At 43.4% G+C, this 19,935-nt stretch overlaps 1 protein-coding gene across 4 annotated transcripts in view; it reads right to left on the reverse strand.

Annotated features, from left to right (window-relative positions):
* ATAD2B (ATPase family AAA domain containing 2B) overlaps positions 1-13,539 on the reverse strand; it is an 81,052-nt gene extending 67,513 nt beyond the window's left edge. The window contains exon 1 of one of the 4 annotated variants that reach the window (XM_068678719.1): positions 13,007-13,539. In XM_068678719.1, the coding sequence (XP_068534820.1) occupies positions 13,007-13,165 (159 nt within the window). In that variant the 5' untranslated portion in view covers positions 13,166-13,539. The remainder of the gene's footprint in view (positions 1-13,006) is intronic. The other 3 variants (XM_068678718.1, XM_068678717.1, XM_068678716.1) reach the window with 3 other exon arrangements.
* Positions 13,540-19,935: the final 6,396 nt, after the last annotated feature.

Genomic DNA, 19,935 nt, shown 5'->3' on the forward strand with positions numbered 1-19,935 from the left:
CAGGTACCAACCTTCTGTATACAGAGAACCTCCACTGTACAACACAGTGCACAGCCAGACAGTTTGCACGATGGCCAGCACCCGCAAGAAAATGACTTTTCCCAATTATAACACCATATTTATTCCCTTCTGAACACAGTAAGCATTTGTACGTGTACTTTATCCCTTGACCAGCCACAAGCTTATTTGTGGACTCGCATAAATACCCCACTAGGTGTTAGCACGCCCTCCTGCAGTCGGTTTTAGGAGGTGCTTTCTGAAATGACCCGAGCGGCTGTGCAGGGCTGGGAGCAGGGTTTCGAGGCAAGCCACAGAACCAGTTTCAAACCGGCTTGGCCAGGCCGAGAAAATGAAGCTGAGAAAGGGGAACAAACAAGTAGTGAAGCTTTATGAGGGGTAACATTAAAGCTATTTTGCGAGCAGGGAAATTAATAATGCATGTTTTCCTCCTCCCAGGTCTCCGATGGCCACCTTTCTCTGCATGTCCTCCAGCTCCCTGCCTCTCATCCAAAATCTCAAAAATCAGCTGATGGTCCTGGTTTGTCCTCTATTCCTCCTGGCTATGCAGTGGTCAGAGGCAATACAGCGAGCAGTCACATCCCAGCAAGGTGCAAGTACAAAGCAAGTCCAAATTTGAAGACAGTGAAGCCCAAACCCTACCTGCAGTTAGCAAAGCTGCTGTAGATCCCCTAACACACAGAATACCTTGCTGCAAGGTAATAATGAAGCTCCAACAGAAAGAAATCACTGAAAATTTACACGTATTAATAAGCATCCAAACTCCATGTTCCACTTAATGCTCTTAAAAAAATTAAGCTCTGGAGAATCAACTCACACCCAGCCTGCCATCCAGACTCGTCAGCTACCTGCAGTAAAACACGGAGATGGAGTTTTCATTACTCTCAAGAGATCAGCTGCACTGGGAGATGCGAGAACAAGAAAAGAAATTAATTCCAATTTGAGAAACCTTTATAGAGAGCAGCCTCCCCAGCACTTCCTCCCATTTATAGCAAAAGAGGTCTAATGATGCCTCCGCATTCTGCTTGCTCCCTCAAGTAACTGGGTCTCAAACCATTTATACCTTGAATGACTGAAAACACTACTTCGGTTTCAACCCAGAAACTTATTACTTAACAGTACACAGCGTGAAAATGTTCTGGGACTAGAAAGAAAAATGCATGATAAAAGCACCAAACCTGAAAATTAAGAAATGAGGAATGTAACTGCAGAAGTCAGTGATGCACTGACCTCAGAGCTCCTAACCAAACACTGGCACCGACGGAAACTCACTCGCAGTTGAGAGCAGCGACTCACTAATAGCCAGCGGGTTAAGAAGACAACATCCTTGGTCTAGCATGGAGAAACAGTGCTCGTTATCATCTTCGTATTCAAGAGAGTAACTGAGTTTGACAGCCAAAGGAGTACTTCGAGCAAGCTGCAGAGCTAAGAATCTGCACCCAGAACCCTGCAGCAGCAGCAGGCACACTCCGGTAATGCAACTTCACTGCCAGCAGCTGGATGGTGGTAACGATCAATCTCGTAACCAAATCCAAAAACAGCAAATAAAGCAATAAAATACTTACAGCTGCATACTTATCTCTGCTTTCTTTACTTTGCATGAAGAAGAAAAAGATGGAGAGATGTTTATCATCTCGTAATACACACATCCATGGAGGTGCAACGAGAACCACACCGTATTACTGCAGCCTTCTCTTCCCTATATAAATCTCAAAATAAAAACCTGATACTAAGACAATTTCAGTTATCACATTTAGAGACAAGTTTTGAAAGAACACAAGCTAGAAATCCATGAATTAAACTAAATTCTCCTTCTCGGTCTGCTGTCCTAGAAAAGAAGTGACCAAACTGATCAAGCCTTTGAGCAGGACTGGAGGACACACACACCACGGAGCTGCTAACCAACAAGTGGTTGCCTTCAGGTGTATCACACAGACCAACCAGATAAAGAATTACAGCTGATTCATTTTCAAGTTAAAACACAAAAGATTATTTCTAGCATATCAAAGAGCTCATGGAAGAGATCGCCAGTTTGGGTTTGGTGGTATTTTTGGAGGGGATTTTTATTTATTTATTTATTTTCAATAAGTTGAATCTCCTGGCCAGAAGAATACCTGATGAATTCCTACTCCTGGTCTGAATGTCCAAAGGTAACTGTGATCCTGCAGTCTTGGTAACACACGAGGAGCACAAACTCTCTCTCGCTGCCATCTCAGAGTACACGACCACAGGTTCAGCTCGTCTTCGAGCAGGGATGACACGACACTCAGACCACAACCACACCTCACCATTTCAGAAAAAAGCCTCTGTCTGGTCTACCACAAGTCCAAGTGCACTCAAACGCAGGTAGGCAGAGACATGCTGATGCATTTGAGTTTTCCACGATGGTTGAACTTGCTCTCCTTGCCATACATCTTGTGGGTCACACCCTTCCTCTGACTAACTCTACCACACCCAGCACGCTACCATGATCGCTCAGAGAACTTCACAAATCAGACAGGAGTTTTGAACCAACTATTTTAATCCTTTCAGCTCCTATAAGCATGCTTTTCTCTTATCTACGATCCCTTCCCACGCCTAAAATGTGAAATTAAGGCCAACTGGCATCGAATCTTCAACTGATCAATCCTATTCCCCTGCATTTTGTAAAAAGCAGCCTATTTTAATTAGTTGTTCTTCTTCTTGCCTCACTGAACAAACAAGCAACACCCCGAAATTTACTTTTGTCTTAATTAAAAGCAGCCAAATAAACATAATGAAGAAATGTGTTTCAGCTACAGGTTTTCAAAAATGCCTACTCGCTTCAGTCCTCCTTTAGCTTTGGATATTTAGAAGTATTTTTCCTCCTCATTTCACTCTTTGAAAAGACACCAGTGACTTCAGACATCTCGCGATCTACTTATTTTTACGCACTTTGGAGAAACCAAATCCAGGTCTTCCAGTTATTTCTGACCTCATTTGAAATGCAGCTCGCGAAAAACAACACAGCTTCTCAGACGCCTCAGAATATTAATAACCCGTATTAATATTTAAAAAAATAAAACATGCAAAAAACTGTCTGCTGAAGATCTGGTTTTCCCCTTACGAGTTCATTCAAAGACCATGTGGAAATGGGCTGTTCATTAAAAGAAAGTACATACTCAGGGTATTTAATTAATATTTTTATTCCTCTGTTAAAAAAAAAAAAAAAAAAAAAAGATGGTTGTTTTCCAAAATAAAACTTGCAGTCATGGAAAAAAACATGTGAAGGTGTCCCCAGGTACCAATTACTTAAGCTGATAACTCAGCTTTGCCCTCAGATGACTATTTGGTTAACAATTCCTTTTCCTTTTGCTGTATTTAATATATAAAGTCATGCCATACCAATAAAATCCACTCTCTGTCTGTCTGCATTGTGATTCTGGATAAGCCACTTTCTCCCTTGTCTATCAGTTTCTGCAAAAGGGTGAAAAACACAGTTTAAAATATAAACTTCTACACCTCTATTGCATTAAAGACGTCCTTTCAGATCTATTGCTGAAAGCTAGGCAAGAACTGGGTACCCTTCCTAAAGCATTTTTGGGCTAGGCATACTAAGCTGGAAAGAAAATCAAAAAAACAAAAGACTTCACAACCCCTTTGAGTTGTTTTTAGCTTTGCTCGTTTGGTTTCAAGCACTAGTAACTAGATAAAACAAACTTTCTACCATGAGCATGATGAAGTCAACTGACAGTAACGTACCAAACCCCTTCGAAATCTACGTTGAATGCCTTCTTTTAAGTTCACTGCACATTTTCTAGTAGTGGAAAGTTTTTAATCAGTATTCAAACCGGGAGCACACCTTGCATTGCAGGCCTGGGCCTTCAAATGCCATGAAGCTGAGTAAAAGAATGTCTTTGGATTAAAGCACGTTAACAGCCTTACTAAGAACTTCAAGTTTTATTAGGGACCTTGTGTTACCTTCCCAACAGCTTGAAAAGTGACAACGTTGGACAAACCCATCTTCTGGCCACAGTTCTCCAATTTCCACTTACTTGCACACTGCCATCTATTAGACCTTAACACAGGTGTTAAGGGCAAATACGATTCACACGTAAGAAGTGCTTGATGATCATAGATTAAAAACTATTAATTTCATCGGTGATAATGATAGAAAAGAATGCCTCAGTTGCAAGATCAATATTCTTTTATCATCCCCTTTCTGGTTTTTTTTTTTTTCAGTAAACAATGCTTACATCAGCAGAAGCCGTAAGAATATAAAATCTCCCTTCACCTGGACTTTATCAGAATAAATTATTTCCGACTCATTCATCTGAAACACCGTTTTTTGCATGAGAAGATCCGCTTTCATTCTTTCAATAGATTTCCATTTTATTTCCTAGAGCTCTTCACTTCCAAATTTTTTTTTTTTTTTATTAAATGTGAAAGCTTTTGAGAAAAGTTCTGAGTTGACAAAGTAAAAATAGAAAGCTCTGCCTACACCACTTGTTTCTTGGGCGTTTTCATGCTTTTGACCATTCACCCTGCCTGCACCACAGACACCTGTTCCCAAGCAGGCTGAGCGCCGAAAGGACAAGCTGCTGAAAGCCAGCTTTTCATCTGACATCCAAAAACTCTTGCAATCCATGGGCTGCTTGTAGGCTCATGAAAGAGAGGGACAGTCTGCTACACACAGCCTCTGCCAAATCGTGCCAGAGCCCACAGAGAGCTGAGGTCTGTCCCACTCATCACTGCCCCTCTCCAACCCCTCCACCACAAGTGCTCCTCTCCTCCCTCTCGTGCCTTCCCAAAACTCGGCGTGATGCTGTGAGTCTCCAGCTGATAATCGTGTTATAACATCAGCTGATAATCAAGACAAGGGGAAGCGGGGAGGAGGCTTCATTTTCAGCTGGACCAGCAACCTGAGCCTGATCCAGCCGATCAAATAGCCAGACAGGCACAAGCATTGGCGAGCGTATTGCTTCTCGCAGCTGCACAGCAAGCGGCTCGCACCGCCTGGGAAATCACACACCTCCAGAAGAGCAGGGCTGCCAGGGGTGGCCTTCGTTTGCTGTCCACACCTGAAGGTTTTCCGGGAGATCCACACATGGGAAGGTTTAAAAAGCATTGATCTTTCCCATTTAACACTGAAGGAAGACGTTTTTAGTCAGATGCATATTAACTGTTTCCATGATTCTATTGCCAAAGTCCTTTAAAGCAAAAATTATAAATATGCCAACTTTTACAAATGATTACAATCCTGTTTCTCTATGTTTGGACATGACCAGGTACTTGAGCCATCAAATTTAGCAAGGAAACAAAACACAAATAAAGAGGTAGCCTTCCTTCTGTGTTAAAAACTACAGGATTAAAAATGCTTCTGCATCTCTATCTATAGTGCACTTAAAGACGGTATCTCAAAAGTAAAGCCAAGCTAATGTTGTATAAAAACGTAGTATGAAATATTAAGATGAATGCCTTGAAATTTAAAGTCATAATAAACAATATTCAAGGCCTACAAGATAAATTGGAGAAATAATAGAAAGTAGTCATTAAATACTTGGAATGATGAATTGCAATGAATTCACATGCAAGTAACATCTTCCCTGTGTACAGAAAGAAAAACTTCAATTTATTTTAATAGCTCAGTTCAACTACTTATTCACTTAAAATTAAGATATTGACTCTATGTTAGAGAAATGCAATAAGCCCATTTTCCAGATCACGACAATGCCCAAACCAAGGTATCTGCTCTGTGCGCAGCTGGACAGAAGCTTTTTACCAAAGCTTTAAGCTAGGTAGGTCATGCATATACATTGCTAGAATCACAAAGATTTAAAAATAAATAAATAAATTCAGAAAAGGCTACAAAAAACTGCTCAGGAACTTTGGACAAGCTCATGAGTTCCATATTTCTGGTAGAAGCACTGAAGCTACATCATTTATTCCTAGTTAAACTAGAGTCAAAGTTATCCCAGCACACACATTCTTGGTTCAAAATGAAAATGCTGACAGAAGGTAACATATTAACCTTACAAGTGGCAGAGAAGTGGGATGTTTCAGTGGCTACCAAGCAAGAAGAAATTCAGCTTCTTCAGGAACGGAACCCAGGGAAGTATAAATGCAAAACAACACTTGAACGACTTAAAGCAATTAGCGGTTAAAATAAACCATGAAAACCCCATCAAAGGTAATAAAGGCAGCACTAAACTCGGAAACAAAAATTTAGAAAAAGCAGCAAAGCATGAAGAGTACAAAAAAATATAAATGATACCATGAAGAAGGATGAAAATCAGTCGGCTCCCTTTGCGATAAGTGGGTTCATGAGTGATATGAACCACTCACAAAGCAATACATTAGAGCTGAAATATCTAATGAACAATCAGCGCCATTTGAAACGGTCACAGAAACACAAAGTAAGAGCAATGAAAGCTTCACATCACTGATTCCTTCCTGCTGGATGCTTTGGATTGAGGAGGGCTTCAGAGTTTTACGCAGGAATAATTTAAAGCATCACTAGAATGGAATGAAAACTTTTCCACAGCGCAGCAAACACTCAACAATTTAGGGCAGGCTATGCAAAAGCATACCACATCCAACTGAAACTGCAGGGGAATGTAGGTGATCAGAATGTAATTACCTGAGCTAATTATCTTCTATAACCCCAAGCTGTATGCCACTCTTGCACAACTGCCATGGGATCTCTTGCAACAATCGGTGAAGCCTTCTGCTTCACGTTTGAACCCAGAGACGGGGGTTCAAGCAGCAGCTTTTATTAATATTACTCTGGGACAAACCCAATGTTCAGAGGAAGCAATGCAACACACCAAACATCAACACCATTTCCTGAGCATTCTTTGGAGGTCTCGCTCCCTTGCTGGGTTTAGTCCTTACACTGCTTCCTTTTCTGGCCCCGTAGCAGTATTTTGGCAAAGGCAGGGTTTCGATCAAGATGCACGACTGCCTCCTAGGATAAGCCGCGTGCACTTACGAGGAGCAATTTTCCATTTTCACTGTGGCCCACGCTGCTTTGGCACGGCACACATTAGGAATCCTAACTCAGGACACCGGTCTGGAAGCACAGGATTACAAACGCTGATCATAAAATATTTTGACAGAAGCTTGGCCATCGATTCCTTCCGCCAATTACTCCTTCTCCCTCGGTCACAGCTGTATCAGTACCACCCTACCCAAGAGCAGGCTGCGCAATTCGTCTCACATCACCGACCTTCTCCTGGTGCGTCCCAGAAGAGCAGCAGACCACGGAAAGGGAGCAAATCCTACATCTTACCTCGCTGCTAAGATGAGCTTTCCTGGGAACCTGCCTTCAACTGCCATTGCTGTGAATAACTTCACCAGGCTCTGTGTTTCAGGGTATAATGCAAAGAACCGGGAAAGTGCTGGGTAGCCTCAGTGTAAAATCTTAACTGTAATTTATTATTATTTTTTTAATATAGGTATTTAAGAAGAGCTTTTTCCTTGAAGCACTTCATATGCAGGCTGCCCTAAGTATAGTTTTTCCTATGGAAGAAGGAAACATTAACTTTTTCTAAGAGCTTTATTCTAAACTACAGACTAACCAGCATAGCGCACAACACTTTGCAAGGAGGTACTCAGAAAATAACAGATTAACCTGAATCACGCTTTTTCAGAAAGAAAAAAAATATTTTTTAGAAAGCTCAAAGGCTCGTGTTTAAAGCCAGTACTTGAAAATAAATAATAATATGTATTTTTTAAAGTTCACTTTATATGTTTTCAATAGCTGACCATTAAAGACTTCTTTCAGGAATAAAATGCAGCAGTGGGTTTATACTCCCAAAGATGCATTATCACACTTTCCAAGATGGAAAAAATATTTTTTGTCACAGACTGAGAAATTACAGTAAGAGACGCAGAAATGTACAGGGATTGCAGCGCACAGAAATGCTGCTTAGCCTTAAACTCGACCACAGTACAGCACTTTATGTCAATCCCAAGGCTGTGTTTGTTCCTATTAGCAATTAAGTACAATGGAGAGCTCTATGTTGCCACTGCACAAGTTGAATGATGTTGGCAGTACTACTTTTAGCTAGGATCATGTGTTACAATCACCACAGTGCCCTCAAGTAGCTCTTAAGGCACTGCTAATGCTTCCTTGCCTAATTAAGTTAGTCTTGTATACGTTTCTAAAATGTCCAACTAATACAATGGCATGATTAAAAAGTGTTTATTTCACAACAAATTCATTCCTGCTCTCGATCAGCATTTCTGTGTTTTAAGATGTTGACAAAAACGCTTCAATTGCCAAATAAATATTACAACACAATCACAATGTGATGTCTGCAAACATCACAGTTACCCTAGAGCAGAGTTAACCGGTTATGGCCCCGATACCTTCGACTCTTTTGGAGTTTGAATGAAGCCCACCGAATTTACAAGCATTGTTTCACAATTTGCTTTCTGAAAACCGCAGAAGATTTTGATGCATTTTTCTTGTCAGAAAGCTTTAATATCAACCCAGGGGGCTTCCCAAGTTTTAGTAATAGAAAGAAAAAAAATGCCCACAACTTATATAAAGGCAGAACAGCACCTTATGTAATGACAGCTTAACTTTGTTACGTAGTTTATAAATCAATGATGGAAACGGGAATAAAAGCGTAGCCCAGTTTTCCCCCTCTGTACCCTCCCTGTGGCGCTCTGCTATTACATCATGTCAGAAAATAAACTTCTTGGCTCCGTGATCCATTTAGTGAGGGATTTTGTTAATTTTAATCTTGCTTCTGCTCAGCGGACACGCATGTATTCATCTCAGCCGCCACTCAGTAACACGGAGCAGCTGACTTTTCAAATATTGCTTTCTGCAAGATGAGGAAAGGCTACTGAGGGAATACACAGAAAACAATAAAGGCATTTAGGCCATTACAGCCCATTTCCACAGAAGGCGTGTTGCTTCTACATTACGACCAAACAGAAATGGGCACTATTAATATGCAACTCAATACAGGATTGAACCCGAAGACTAGAAGCTGCCTGAGGACTGGAAGAAAGCAAACATTGCCCAGACTTCAAAAAGGGCAAGAAGGCAGACCTAAAAACTACAGGCCGGTCAGCCTCACCTCCATCCCTGGAAAGCAGCTCATCCTGGATGCCACCCCTAAGCACGTGGAAGACAAGAGGGTGATCAGGAGAAGTCAGCATGGATTCACCAAAGGGAAATCATGCTGGACAGATAGTGGGAGAGCAGTGGATGTTGTCTACCTGACTTCAGCAAGGCTTCTGACACTGTCTCCCATGATATGCCCATAAACAAGCTCGGGAAGTGCAAGGTAGACGAGTGGACAGTGAGGTGGATTGAGAACTGGCTGCACAGCAGGTCTCAGAGGGTTGCCACCTACTTGGAGGCCTGCAGTGTCCAAAATTATTCATCAATGACTTGGGATGATACAAAACTACAAGGAGTGACCGATGCCCCAGAGGGCTGTGCTGTCATTCAGCAGGATCTAAACAGGCTGGCGGGTTGGGCCGAGAGGAATCACTTGAAATTCAACAAGGGAAGCGCAGGGTCCTGCACCTGGGAAGGAATAAAGGCCAGGTTTTTATTTATGGCTGGGAGCTGACCTGCTCTGTGGAGAAGGACCTGGGGGTCCTGGTGGACAGGAGGCTGACCATGAGCCAGCAGTGTGCCCTTGTGGCCAAGAAGGCCAATGGTATCCTGAGGGTATTCAGAAGAGTGCTGCCAGCAGGTCAAGAGAGGTGATCCTCCCCTCTACTCAGCCCTGGTGAGGCCTTACCTGGAGTATTGTGTCCAGTTTTGGGCTCCCCAGTACAAGAGGGACGTGGAGCTACTGGAGAGAGCCCAGCAAAGAGTTACTAAAATGGTTATGGCACTGGAGCATCTCTCTTCTGAGGAAAGGCTGAGAGAGCTGGGCCTGTTCAGCCTGGAGAAAAGAATGCCCAGGGAGGATTTGATCAATGTGTGCAAGTACCTGAAGGGAGGGTGTGAAGAGGATGGGGCCAGATTCTTCTCAGCGGTGCCCAGAAATAGGACTAGAGGCAATGGGCACACACTGCGACACAGGAGGTTCCATCTGAACATGAGGAAAAATTTCTTTACTGTGAGGGTGACTGAGCACTGGAACAGGTTGCTGAGACAGGTTGTGGAGTCTCCTTCCCTGGAGACATTCAAAAGCCATCTGGACACAATCCTGGGTAATGTGCTCTAGGGGATGCTGCTCAAGCAGGGGAGGGTTGGACCAGATGATCTCCAGAGGTCCCTTCCAAACACAACCATCCTGTGACTCTGTGAAACTTAAATTCTTTTAGCCTGTGCCAAGGAGAAGAGGGATTCAAGCCTCTCCTTGTAAATGAATGCAAACAAACAAACAAAAGAATACAAAACATATAAAGAAATGAATAAACCACACAATACCCACATGAAAATGTGGATGAGAAGACTGGACCTTGAAGAAAAACAAGGTAGAAGACAACTCCTAGCCTTGTATCTATACTACTTGGTCTAACCAGCATTTTACAGGATGCCTCTATATTACTAATGCAGTTTTTGCTAATAAGGAACAAATAGATGATCTTTTAAAACACACTCTGAAAGGTAATTACAAGCATTGCCACTGAAGAGCATTTCTCTGCGAATTCAAAGTCAGAATCTCTGTGGAAGAAAATTCAGTCACACGGTGCAAATAAAAAGCGTACCAGAGCAGCTCCCAACTCTAGCAGCCCATTAACCCAATTAACTGCTCGTAGGAAAGGCTGGTTTTCTGACATTACAACCAAAAGATTTTAAAAGAACACACTGTTCCAGTCAACTTTGACAAAATACATACAATTGCCTGAAAACAACCCCAGTACACTTTCTGTGCAAAACACAGCCCTGCTATCTGTCTCCTGACAGTCACTTCCAAAAAGCAAAGGCTTTGTCTTCCTAGAGCTACACTTATTCATGTTGTAATCACTGAAATCCTTTTCTCTGGCATTATTTCAAGGAGATTGGGGAGCTCAGAAACGTACTATATCACTGACAAATTCTTAGATCTGAAGGGAAAAACAGCTGTACAAAGACAACTCAAACTGTGGTGGGATATATATACACACTACAAAAATTTACTGAGGGGAAAAAAGAAAAACAACAAACCCTTCCTGGTAACTCCTGCTCACCTTTGGCAGTTACATCTAAACAAAAAAGTTATCTACCTCAAACGCACGATACTGGATGTGAAGTGAAACAAGTCCAGTATGCCGAAATATTCCCTTAACTTTAGAAGAAACACTTCTTTAAAGACATGGGATGTATCCTGTGATGTATTTATCAACTTTATGACAGTATTTTGTATAATCTCCTTTCTTTACACTCTGACAATAACATCATTTATACATTTTAATGATCTGTAGTATATGAATGCTATTCATAGATGAGAAATACTCAGAAGGATGCCCTACTTATTTTTAGCAGCTGTAAACTCTCTGTAAAGCAAGCCAGGAAGGGTTACACCAAACTCTGCCTCACAAACCACAAGACCCATGATATGAATAAACAGAAACTGCATACTAGAACAAGCAGAACAGCTTTTTACAGTGATGTTCTGCATCCCCACGAGCCTAATGAAGTTATACGAGGAAGGAACAGGCACCACTGAGAGCAAGTAAGATGTGAGGAAGGGAACTGCAAAGCACGAAAGAGAAGCATGGAATACGGAGCAAGTATCCAGGCAGTGTGTTTTTAAACAAAAGGCATGGGGTAAAAGGTTTTCTGGCGATTCCAGGTGTCATTTTCCTGATCTGCCCCGGCTACTATTGTTTCCCTACTTGTGTGACTAACTTCTTCCTTCACAGAGGGCAGGACGTGGGCAGTTGGTGTGCGACTGTCAAACATTTTTTGACCCTGGCTTTTCACTTCCTTGTTCACCCAGCCTTTCACAACGTGTTGCTCTGAAAATATGCCTGTGGAGAGCTACAGCCGTTACTCTAGACCTTCAAATACCTGAGGTTTCAATCACGAAAGAAAAAAGGACGTGCGTGTGCTTAGAAAACAGCGTTGTTAAGATATGCTTAGAGGCACCAAGGCAAAAATAAGGGGCTCACGAGTTCCTCTTCCCAGACATAATTTAAGAAACAGCAGATTTCGATAGCAGTCTGTAGAATCATTTGCCATTAGGGATCACGGTTAAAGCTGTTATAAGTTATGTAGAAAAAGTGCTCCGCTTAAACCAGCAGAGCCCCTGCAAATCCCCCCCCCTTGCCCTCCTCGGCGCTGTCCCAAAAACGGGGCAGCTTTCCTATCCAGAAGCCGCCGCGAACACCCTTTCTTCGGAAGAACCGAGGTCATTTAAGGAAGGGGAAAGGCAAAACAAATTAAAAAAAAAAAAAAAAAAAGGAGGAGGAAAGAGGGCAAGAGGATTGCGAAGTTGCAGCAGGCGCAGCTCCCAACTTTTGTCTGGCGGCAGGCGCAGTGCCGGCCGCGGCCGCAGGGGGAGCTCGGCTCCGGACCCCCCCCCCCCTCCTTCTCCGCCGGCCCTGTCTGCCCCACGGGCAGCAGCGCCACAACTCCCCCGTGTCCCCACGTCCCCTCTGTCCCCCTGTCTCCGTGTCCCTGTGTCCCCACGTCCCCCTGTCAGGTGCCGCCGCTTGTCGCCGCCCGTCGCCCAGCCACCGGGTCGGGACGCGGCGGCTCCTCCGCCGCAGCCTGCCTGCCTTCCCCCCATACCCTGCTTTCCCCCCATACCCTGCCTTCACCCCCCGTCCCCTGCCTTCCCCCGACACCCTCCTTTCCCCCTTACACCCTGTCTCACCCTGCTTCACCCCCCGTGCCCCCTCTCTCCCCCCTCAGCCCTGCTCCGCACCCCCCCCCCCCGGCAGCAGCGGCGCTGTCCCCAGCGGCTCCCCCGGCCGCGGCCCTCGCTGCCGTTACCCCCTCATTCCTCCCTCCCCATCTTTTTTTTTTCCCTCTCCCCATCCCCACTATTTATGCTACCTTCCCCCCCCACCCCCCCATCTCCCTTCCATTTCCACCGCTTCCCCGCCGCCGGCCCTTCCTCACCCGCGCCGCCGCCGCCGTCTCTTCCAGCCCGGCCGCATCTGCCTTGGTGCCCCGTTTGGACGAGCGGGTCCGGGACGAGATGAAATGGCTGCCGGCACCGGCCGCAGCGGCCGCCGCTTTGCCCAGGGGGCGCAAGGAGCTCTTCCTGGTGTTCACCATGGCCCCGCCGAGGGGGGGGACACCGGGGGGGGACACGGGGGGCTTAAACGCCGCCGCCGGTGCGGAGCGGAGCTGGAGGGGAGGGAGGGAGGAGGGAAGGAGGGAGGGCGGACAGACAGCGGGGCTAGGAGCGGGGAGGGAGAAAAAGGGGGAAGGAGGAGGAGGAGGAGAAGCAGGAGAAGTCCTGTGGGGACGCCGCTCCGCCGGGCAGAGCCACAGCCGGAGCCGCGCCGGCTCCTCCCGCCGCTGCCGCCGCCGCCGCCGCCCGGGCTGAGCGCCGCACTACCTGGCCGCCATTACTGCCCCTTCTCCCTTTCTCTCCTCGCAGCGCTCCCAGCCCGGCCGCTGCCGCTGGGGGGCGGTGCGGGCCCCGCTGCCGACGTTCCGGCACGGCGCCGGCGCGATCCGAGGGGCTGGCGTGGAGCCGGGGAGGGAGAAAAAAGGGGGGGAATGAGGCCGGGTTCCCCCCCGCGAGGAGCGGGGAGAGGTCCCCCGGGGGGCTCGGGGTATGCGGAGGGGTGGGAGCCGCCCCCCTGGGCTCCCCTCAGGCTGACAGGGCAGCGCGCACCCCGGTCCCGCTGCGGTGGAGGAGCCGCCACAGCCTCCCGGGTTTAATCCCCTCGGGGATTAAAGCCGGGGGTCCTGGGGTGGGAAAAGGGCCGGGAAGGGGCTGCTGGAAGGTGGCAGCCCCAGAAAGAGCCGCGGTGCCCCGGCAGCTGGGGGAGTCTGCCCCGCTCCCCCTTGGGAGCCGCACGGCAGCTCGGCCGCCCCGGGGTAGGATTTCCGCTATTTTCTGTGGAAAACTTCTTGCACAGCCCGCTGGGTTTCGCTCGGAGGAAATCTTATTGATAGCCAAAGCTCTCGGGAGCGCTCCCCGGGCGAGGCGCCGGTAACAGCCGCGGGGTTTTTTGCCCGGTAGCCGCGGCTTGGATTCCGCCCTCGTTGCTCAGTGGTTGGAGAGGAGCCTGCTGGCTGCCCCCGCTATGGCAGCTCCAGTCACCGCGTTGTAGGGGGATGAAGAATGGTGTCCCTTACGCTACAGAGGGTGACCAAACCGCTTTTCAGGCTGTTCACGAGCTATAATCCGATCCCTTCCAGCCGGTGCTCCTTTGGGTGCAAGTCAGAAGCCATTCCTCGCCCCACAACGTGAGGGCCTTCATCAAACTTCATCACACAAACCCAAAACCATCACATAAGCTCCCAAACCCAAAGCTTTCTAAAAGAAATAAAGCCAAGAAATAGAAGCATAGATCCATAGGTGATGAAGTCTCAGCCTTTACTCTTTCTACATTGACTTGTTTGGCATTGCTGGGCAAGTTATTTTAGTGCTTTCTGCTTCTTTGACAAATAAAATTACTGATCACATGCCTTGGGCTGTTAGGCTCATACAAACTTTATCAGTATCTTTATTGTTTGCAGATGGAAATTGCAATAATATTTAGTAAAGAACAATAAATAGAAAAACTTAATTCTGTTTTATGTACGTACTCCAACATATTTCTTTTCAAGACTGAAGTCTGAAAGTATGGTAGAGCATCTAATCAAAAATACAAAATAAACAACAGCACTAATAGGATACATAAAAAGAAAACAGGCCATTTACATTTCCAAGCAAAACATAAAATCTGCATACAGAGACAAATTTTCATTTTTGAGATAACCCAAAACACAGTGCGTTTGGGTGCAGAAATTAGAACCTTACCTGTCATTCTCTGCTTAGAGCTGTTAATCTGTAATGGCAACAGCACTTCATCTACAGTTTAATACTGCAGAGTCTTTCAAAGGTATAGTTGTGCTGCTCAGTGCGATTAGTTTTGGTTTGTTGCGTACCTGTTGTTTATTTATTTATTTGTTTAAAGGTTATGAAAGGATGTAGCCATTTCAAACACTTGTAGGCCAAAGGAGTATTTTAAGTAAAAACCTAAGACAGTTTTTTGAAAATTATACTAGGATATGACTTTCCTTTTATCCTTCAAAAGCAGGAAAAGTAGGAATGGAAGGAAACTGCAAGACACTGCCCCTTACCAAACGTGTTGCAGGAAAGAACCAGGAGATATATTTGCTAAGAAGAGCTAATATTGCAATCATATGATGACAGATAATGTGCCTTCCTATTTCTGTCCTTGCTACTGGTGAGTCCTGTAATTCAGATGTGATGTCCAAACTCTGTTGGTCTGAAAATGAAAAATAACATGTTGGTCCACTTCAGGTTTTTGTATACATCACAAACATACCGTCCCCATTTTGGGAAAACCAACAATTCAATCTGTGGCCCAAAAAAGGGCCCAGATTGCAGTTGCAGTTAATGTCATAACTCAGGATTGCAATGCATTGGCAGGACTCTTTGGGGAAGCTTGCATAACATCTGCTTGCAACATGCCTGATTCAAACCAGCATTCCTCCTCTCGTGAGCACTGATGACTTTTTAAAAGTAAAATAAACTTTGTCTTTATGCAAGCAAATTGAGTTTCTTGGGTGCCTATCCAGATCTGCTTGAAGCAACAGAAAACCCACAATTATGAAAGCTATTTATTTTATATTTACTAAATATTTTGACCACACTTGTGTCCCTTTTTCTTGTTTGCTTTTGTTTTTCCTAATGTTCTGATCTCATTTCTGTGAACCATACTCAAGTGAGTACTCTTTATGACGCCAGAGGGACTACTCTTGTAGAGGGATTGATGTCGTTAAAAATCCCTGCTCACTGCTTTGAACATTTTAATGCTTTATTCTCATTATGTTAGCATAGTAGGGAACATGTAAAGACATGCTTCATTTTGAATGTTTACTCCCTAGATTGTTTTTGGCAGATGGTTTTATTTTCAGGTTTCTTAGTTGTCTTGTTGCTCTTGCAAGGCGTGGCTAGTTACTCCGACTCAAGCAGCTTATGGCTTTATAGCTTCTATGTGAGCTCCATCGCCATTTTTAGTACTGACGATAGCAATGAATAAATCGTAAACAACAAGGTTTGCGTGTTAAGTTTTGTTTGGATGTTTTTTTGTTTGTAATACAGAGGACATGTTAACATAAAATTAATCTTTTATATCACATACTAAGAGATTTAAATGTAGTTCAACAATAAAAGATGAATTACTGTAGAAACATATAGAGTAATTTCACTAATCCAAAAAATGTATTTGTTCCCTTTTTTTTTATCTGTTGTTTGTTACAAGGATAATATAAAGATAGAATTAAAACCTATTTTGACCCTTTTCAGCATGTTGTATGCAGGAAAAGCTTTGTGAAAAAGATAATACAAGAACTCTTTGAGTAGAGAAAGATAGACAATACAGAAAAGAAGAAGGACTGGAGCTACACTCCACTAAGTATTACATAAAATTTTTGCAGGGTTCATTCCCAGTAAGATTCAAGATTTGTAGTTTGGCCTTACAAATAGACATCTAAATGCTTCTGAAAATAATTGCCGTTGGGAAGGACTGTGTTTCAAATGGAAGCAATTTGTAATGAGTGCTGAAGTTTACAGCAGTGTAAGCTGCTGTAAGGGCTTCAACACCCTTTTATCTCCAGTTCTTAGAAAAGAAGATAACCAAAGCATACACTAAGAAGCCAGGACGTCTGCTGTGGCCGGTACACCACTGGGAAATCCAAAGACGGAAAAGTACTCGAGCAAAAGAATCCCCTTCCATTGAATGAGACATGGGGAATCAGATCTTACTAGAACTCAACGACATTAAAAAGATGTTTGGAAATGACCCAGGACAAAGAGGAATGGAAAGCCTTGTTTATTCCCTAAATATTATCTAATGGCATGAGAAATATTTGGAGATGGAAGTTTTTGTTGCTACCTGTCCCTGTTTTGCAAGGAAATCAGGAACATACTACAGCAAAACAAAAAGTCCTTCATCGCTTTTTCTGAACTTTCGTACAGAGCTTCATCCCGTTAAGGATCAGAGGGCTTTATTCAGTGAATTCCCATTTGCTTCAATCATGGGCAATTTATCAGAGATTACTTTGTAATATCTCTGAATAGCTGTAACATTCCACAGAATGGAAATCAAATCATCTTTTCAGGACTCTATTTATAAGCTCTTGTGTGCTTCTCTCTGCCATGCTGTCAATTCATCTTGGTTTCAGTTGAATCTCAAAATATAAAAGACTCACAAGAGATCTTGCTTATGTAAACCAAGTCCTTTCCTTCTCTAAATCCTTCCCTGCAAGGGTCTTTGGAAATTCAGACTGCATGGTTTCTCCTTTGAGAACTGTCCCTATGATGGACATGATGGGATGTAAGCTTTGAGATACGAAGCAAGCAGTGTCCACTAGCCAGGATTGTACCACCTTAAACTTGAACACATAAAGTAAGTCACTCCGTGTTGCGAGGACTTTGCAACATTATTAAAAGTGCCCTATTTTTTGAAGATCACCATTACCATTTTAAAATGTATAATAATAACATTTTAGAATTAAATGTTTATAGTTCAGTTCTATCATCAGCCCACCCAGCTGAAGGTTGCTTTCCACGCAGATAACATCACTGCAATTTGAAGTGGTATCAGAGAGTAGATTTCTTAGATGACAGTAAAAAGGGAGTGTAAGATTTACCTCCAAATATTTCAAAATTAGCCGCACATCACATCTAGCCATTAGCTTCCATAACATTTTTCCAGCTGAGCTAAGGTTACAGTAGACAGTCTTACTGATACTAATGAGGCCAATGATACTGTAAGCCAGGAATCTGCAGGGTCTGCTTTTCACTATCATCCAGTGCTGTAAATTGCTTCCATCTTGGACAAAAGTGGCAAATCATCTCACTTTGGTGTTTATGATCATTAATCAATCATATGAAAGGAGTACCCCCAGCCTGTTAGTGTGCTGGGTGATGTATAGCTTTGTCACAAAAAGCAGACTCTGTTCTAAAACGCTTACAATATAAATAGGCATTTATTAACACATTTGTAGATAAGCATTAGGAGCATCTGAATGCGTAATAACTTGATTGAGGTCACATGGAAAGTCCATCGGAAACGTTATTTGCTCATAAATCTCCCTACTGCTCACACACAATCCTAGCTTCAAAAATAGGCTTTCTTGTTATGCATCCAAGAACGATCTCATATACTACACCACCATATCTTAATTGTAACTTCACTTGAAAGTGTCTTTGTTTTGAGAATTCGCATCATATGTTATTTCCAAATGTGTGTTATCTGGTACTAACAGTTGCTCAGGCTGTCTTGAATTTTTTTTTTTTTTTTTTTGCATTCCATGGTATTTTTAAAATCGAAGCTATATTCATTTTGCTCATGGACTTACGGTCCAACAAGCCAGCAGCACATCTGGATGCTTCCTTGCATGGGGGGTAACACCCACTTTGTGAATGCTAATTCACCCAACGCCTCCCATAGAACAATGACTCACTTTCCATTGCAGTAACTTTCCAGCCGCATTAGTTCCTTACACTATTTCTCCATGTGTGGCAGCCTCCAGTTAACATTCCTGCAAGGAGCACGTGGGAAAAGGACACTGTGCAGAGGAATGTGCTGTCTTTGTCAACGGAATTCCCAAGTAGAAAGTAACCATAATCTGTTTTCCTATTTATTTTACAGTCCCATTCCCTTCCCGTTCTGCATATGCTTCCTTCATTACAAAGGCTTCAGGCAACAATGGCTATCTCAAGTTAAGGTCAATCAATATAGCTAATGTGTCGATGTCTAATTATAGGTGGCTGATGTTTTCCTCTGACGTGAGTTAACCTTGTTAAATATATGGTTTAAAAATATCGCTTCAAAATTAAACGTCCATTGGGCCTTCCAAGACCCTAGCAGGATGGGTGGTGACAGCTAAAACAGTGCTTTATTTTGTCACCATTGCGATTCACTCCTACATTATAAAACACGTTCAGGGGTTGTTACCATCATCCACACCAGTGCATCTGATCTCTCCTGACAAAGAGGGCATGAGATGGTTGTATTCATCTCATGAATGCCCTGTTATAGTTTTTTTTTTTTTTCAGTGAACTCAGTCCGGGCTGTTTGCTTCTATTCACCACGCAGTAAAAAAAAAAAAAAAAAAAAAAAAAGGGCCATTTGCTACTGTTCATGTCATGTACTATTTCTTGCCAGAGAATAAGCTCTATGAAATACACAGAATCTAAAAGGATTTCAGTGAAGTCTTGATTGTAACAATGCTCTAACTTAAACATTTCCAGATTATAAGAAAAAGTGTTTTTTTACATTATATCGGAGTTGTAGACACAGTAAGATTTTCCTTAATTTTTCTTACTCCTGTGCTTTGTCAAGTTCTAGTCCTGAGGTAAAACAGCTTTACTTAGAAGAGCTATCAAAAACCACTAAATTCACTAGGACACCGATTTCTATTGTAGTAGGTCAGCATGTCTCCAGCTGTACTCTGATTTTCAGTAATGGATCTAATCTTCTAAATCAATACTTGATTGCAGTTGAGAAGCCTGCAACATTACAGCGAGTAAGTCCAATCTTGCCTTTTGCCATGCTTACCTTTGGATCTATATAATCTTTGCAGAAAGGGTCCCAAAGCAGATGTTGAGCTTATTATTGAGCTTGTGTGTTTAGTGTAACAGAGCAAATGTACTTAAAATATTGACAGAAAAATATGAGTATGTCCAGCACCATTGAACAGCCTTCCAAAGTTTTACTTTTAAATCCCTATATATTTTTTTATACTATAAAAAAATAGAATCAAGGGTTGTACTTCCTATCAACAAGTACCTCCTATCCAACAATTTCAAAGCTACTTAAAACATTAAATACCATCAGGGAGAAGAATCTCAG

This window comes from Anas acuta, chromosome 3, assembly GCF_963932015.1.
Source record: "Anas acuta chromosome 3, bAnaAcu1.1, whole genome shotgun sequence".
Lineage (NCBI taxonomy): Eukaryota > Metazoa > Chordata > Aves > Anseriformes > Anatidae > Anas > Anas acuta.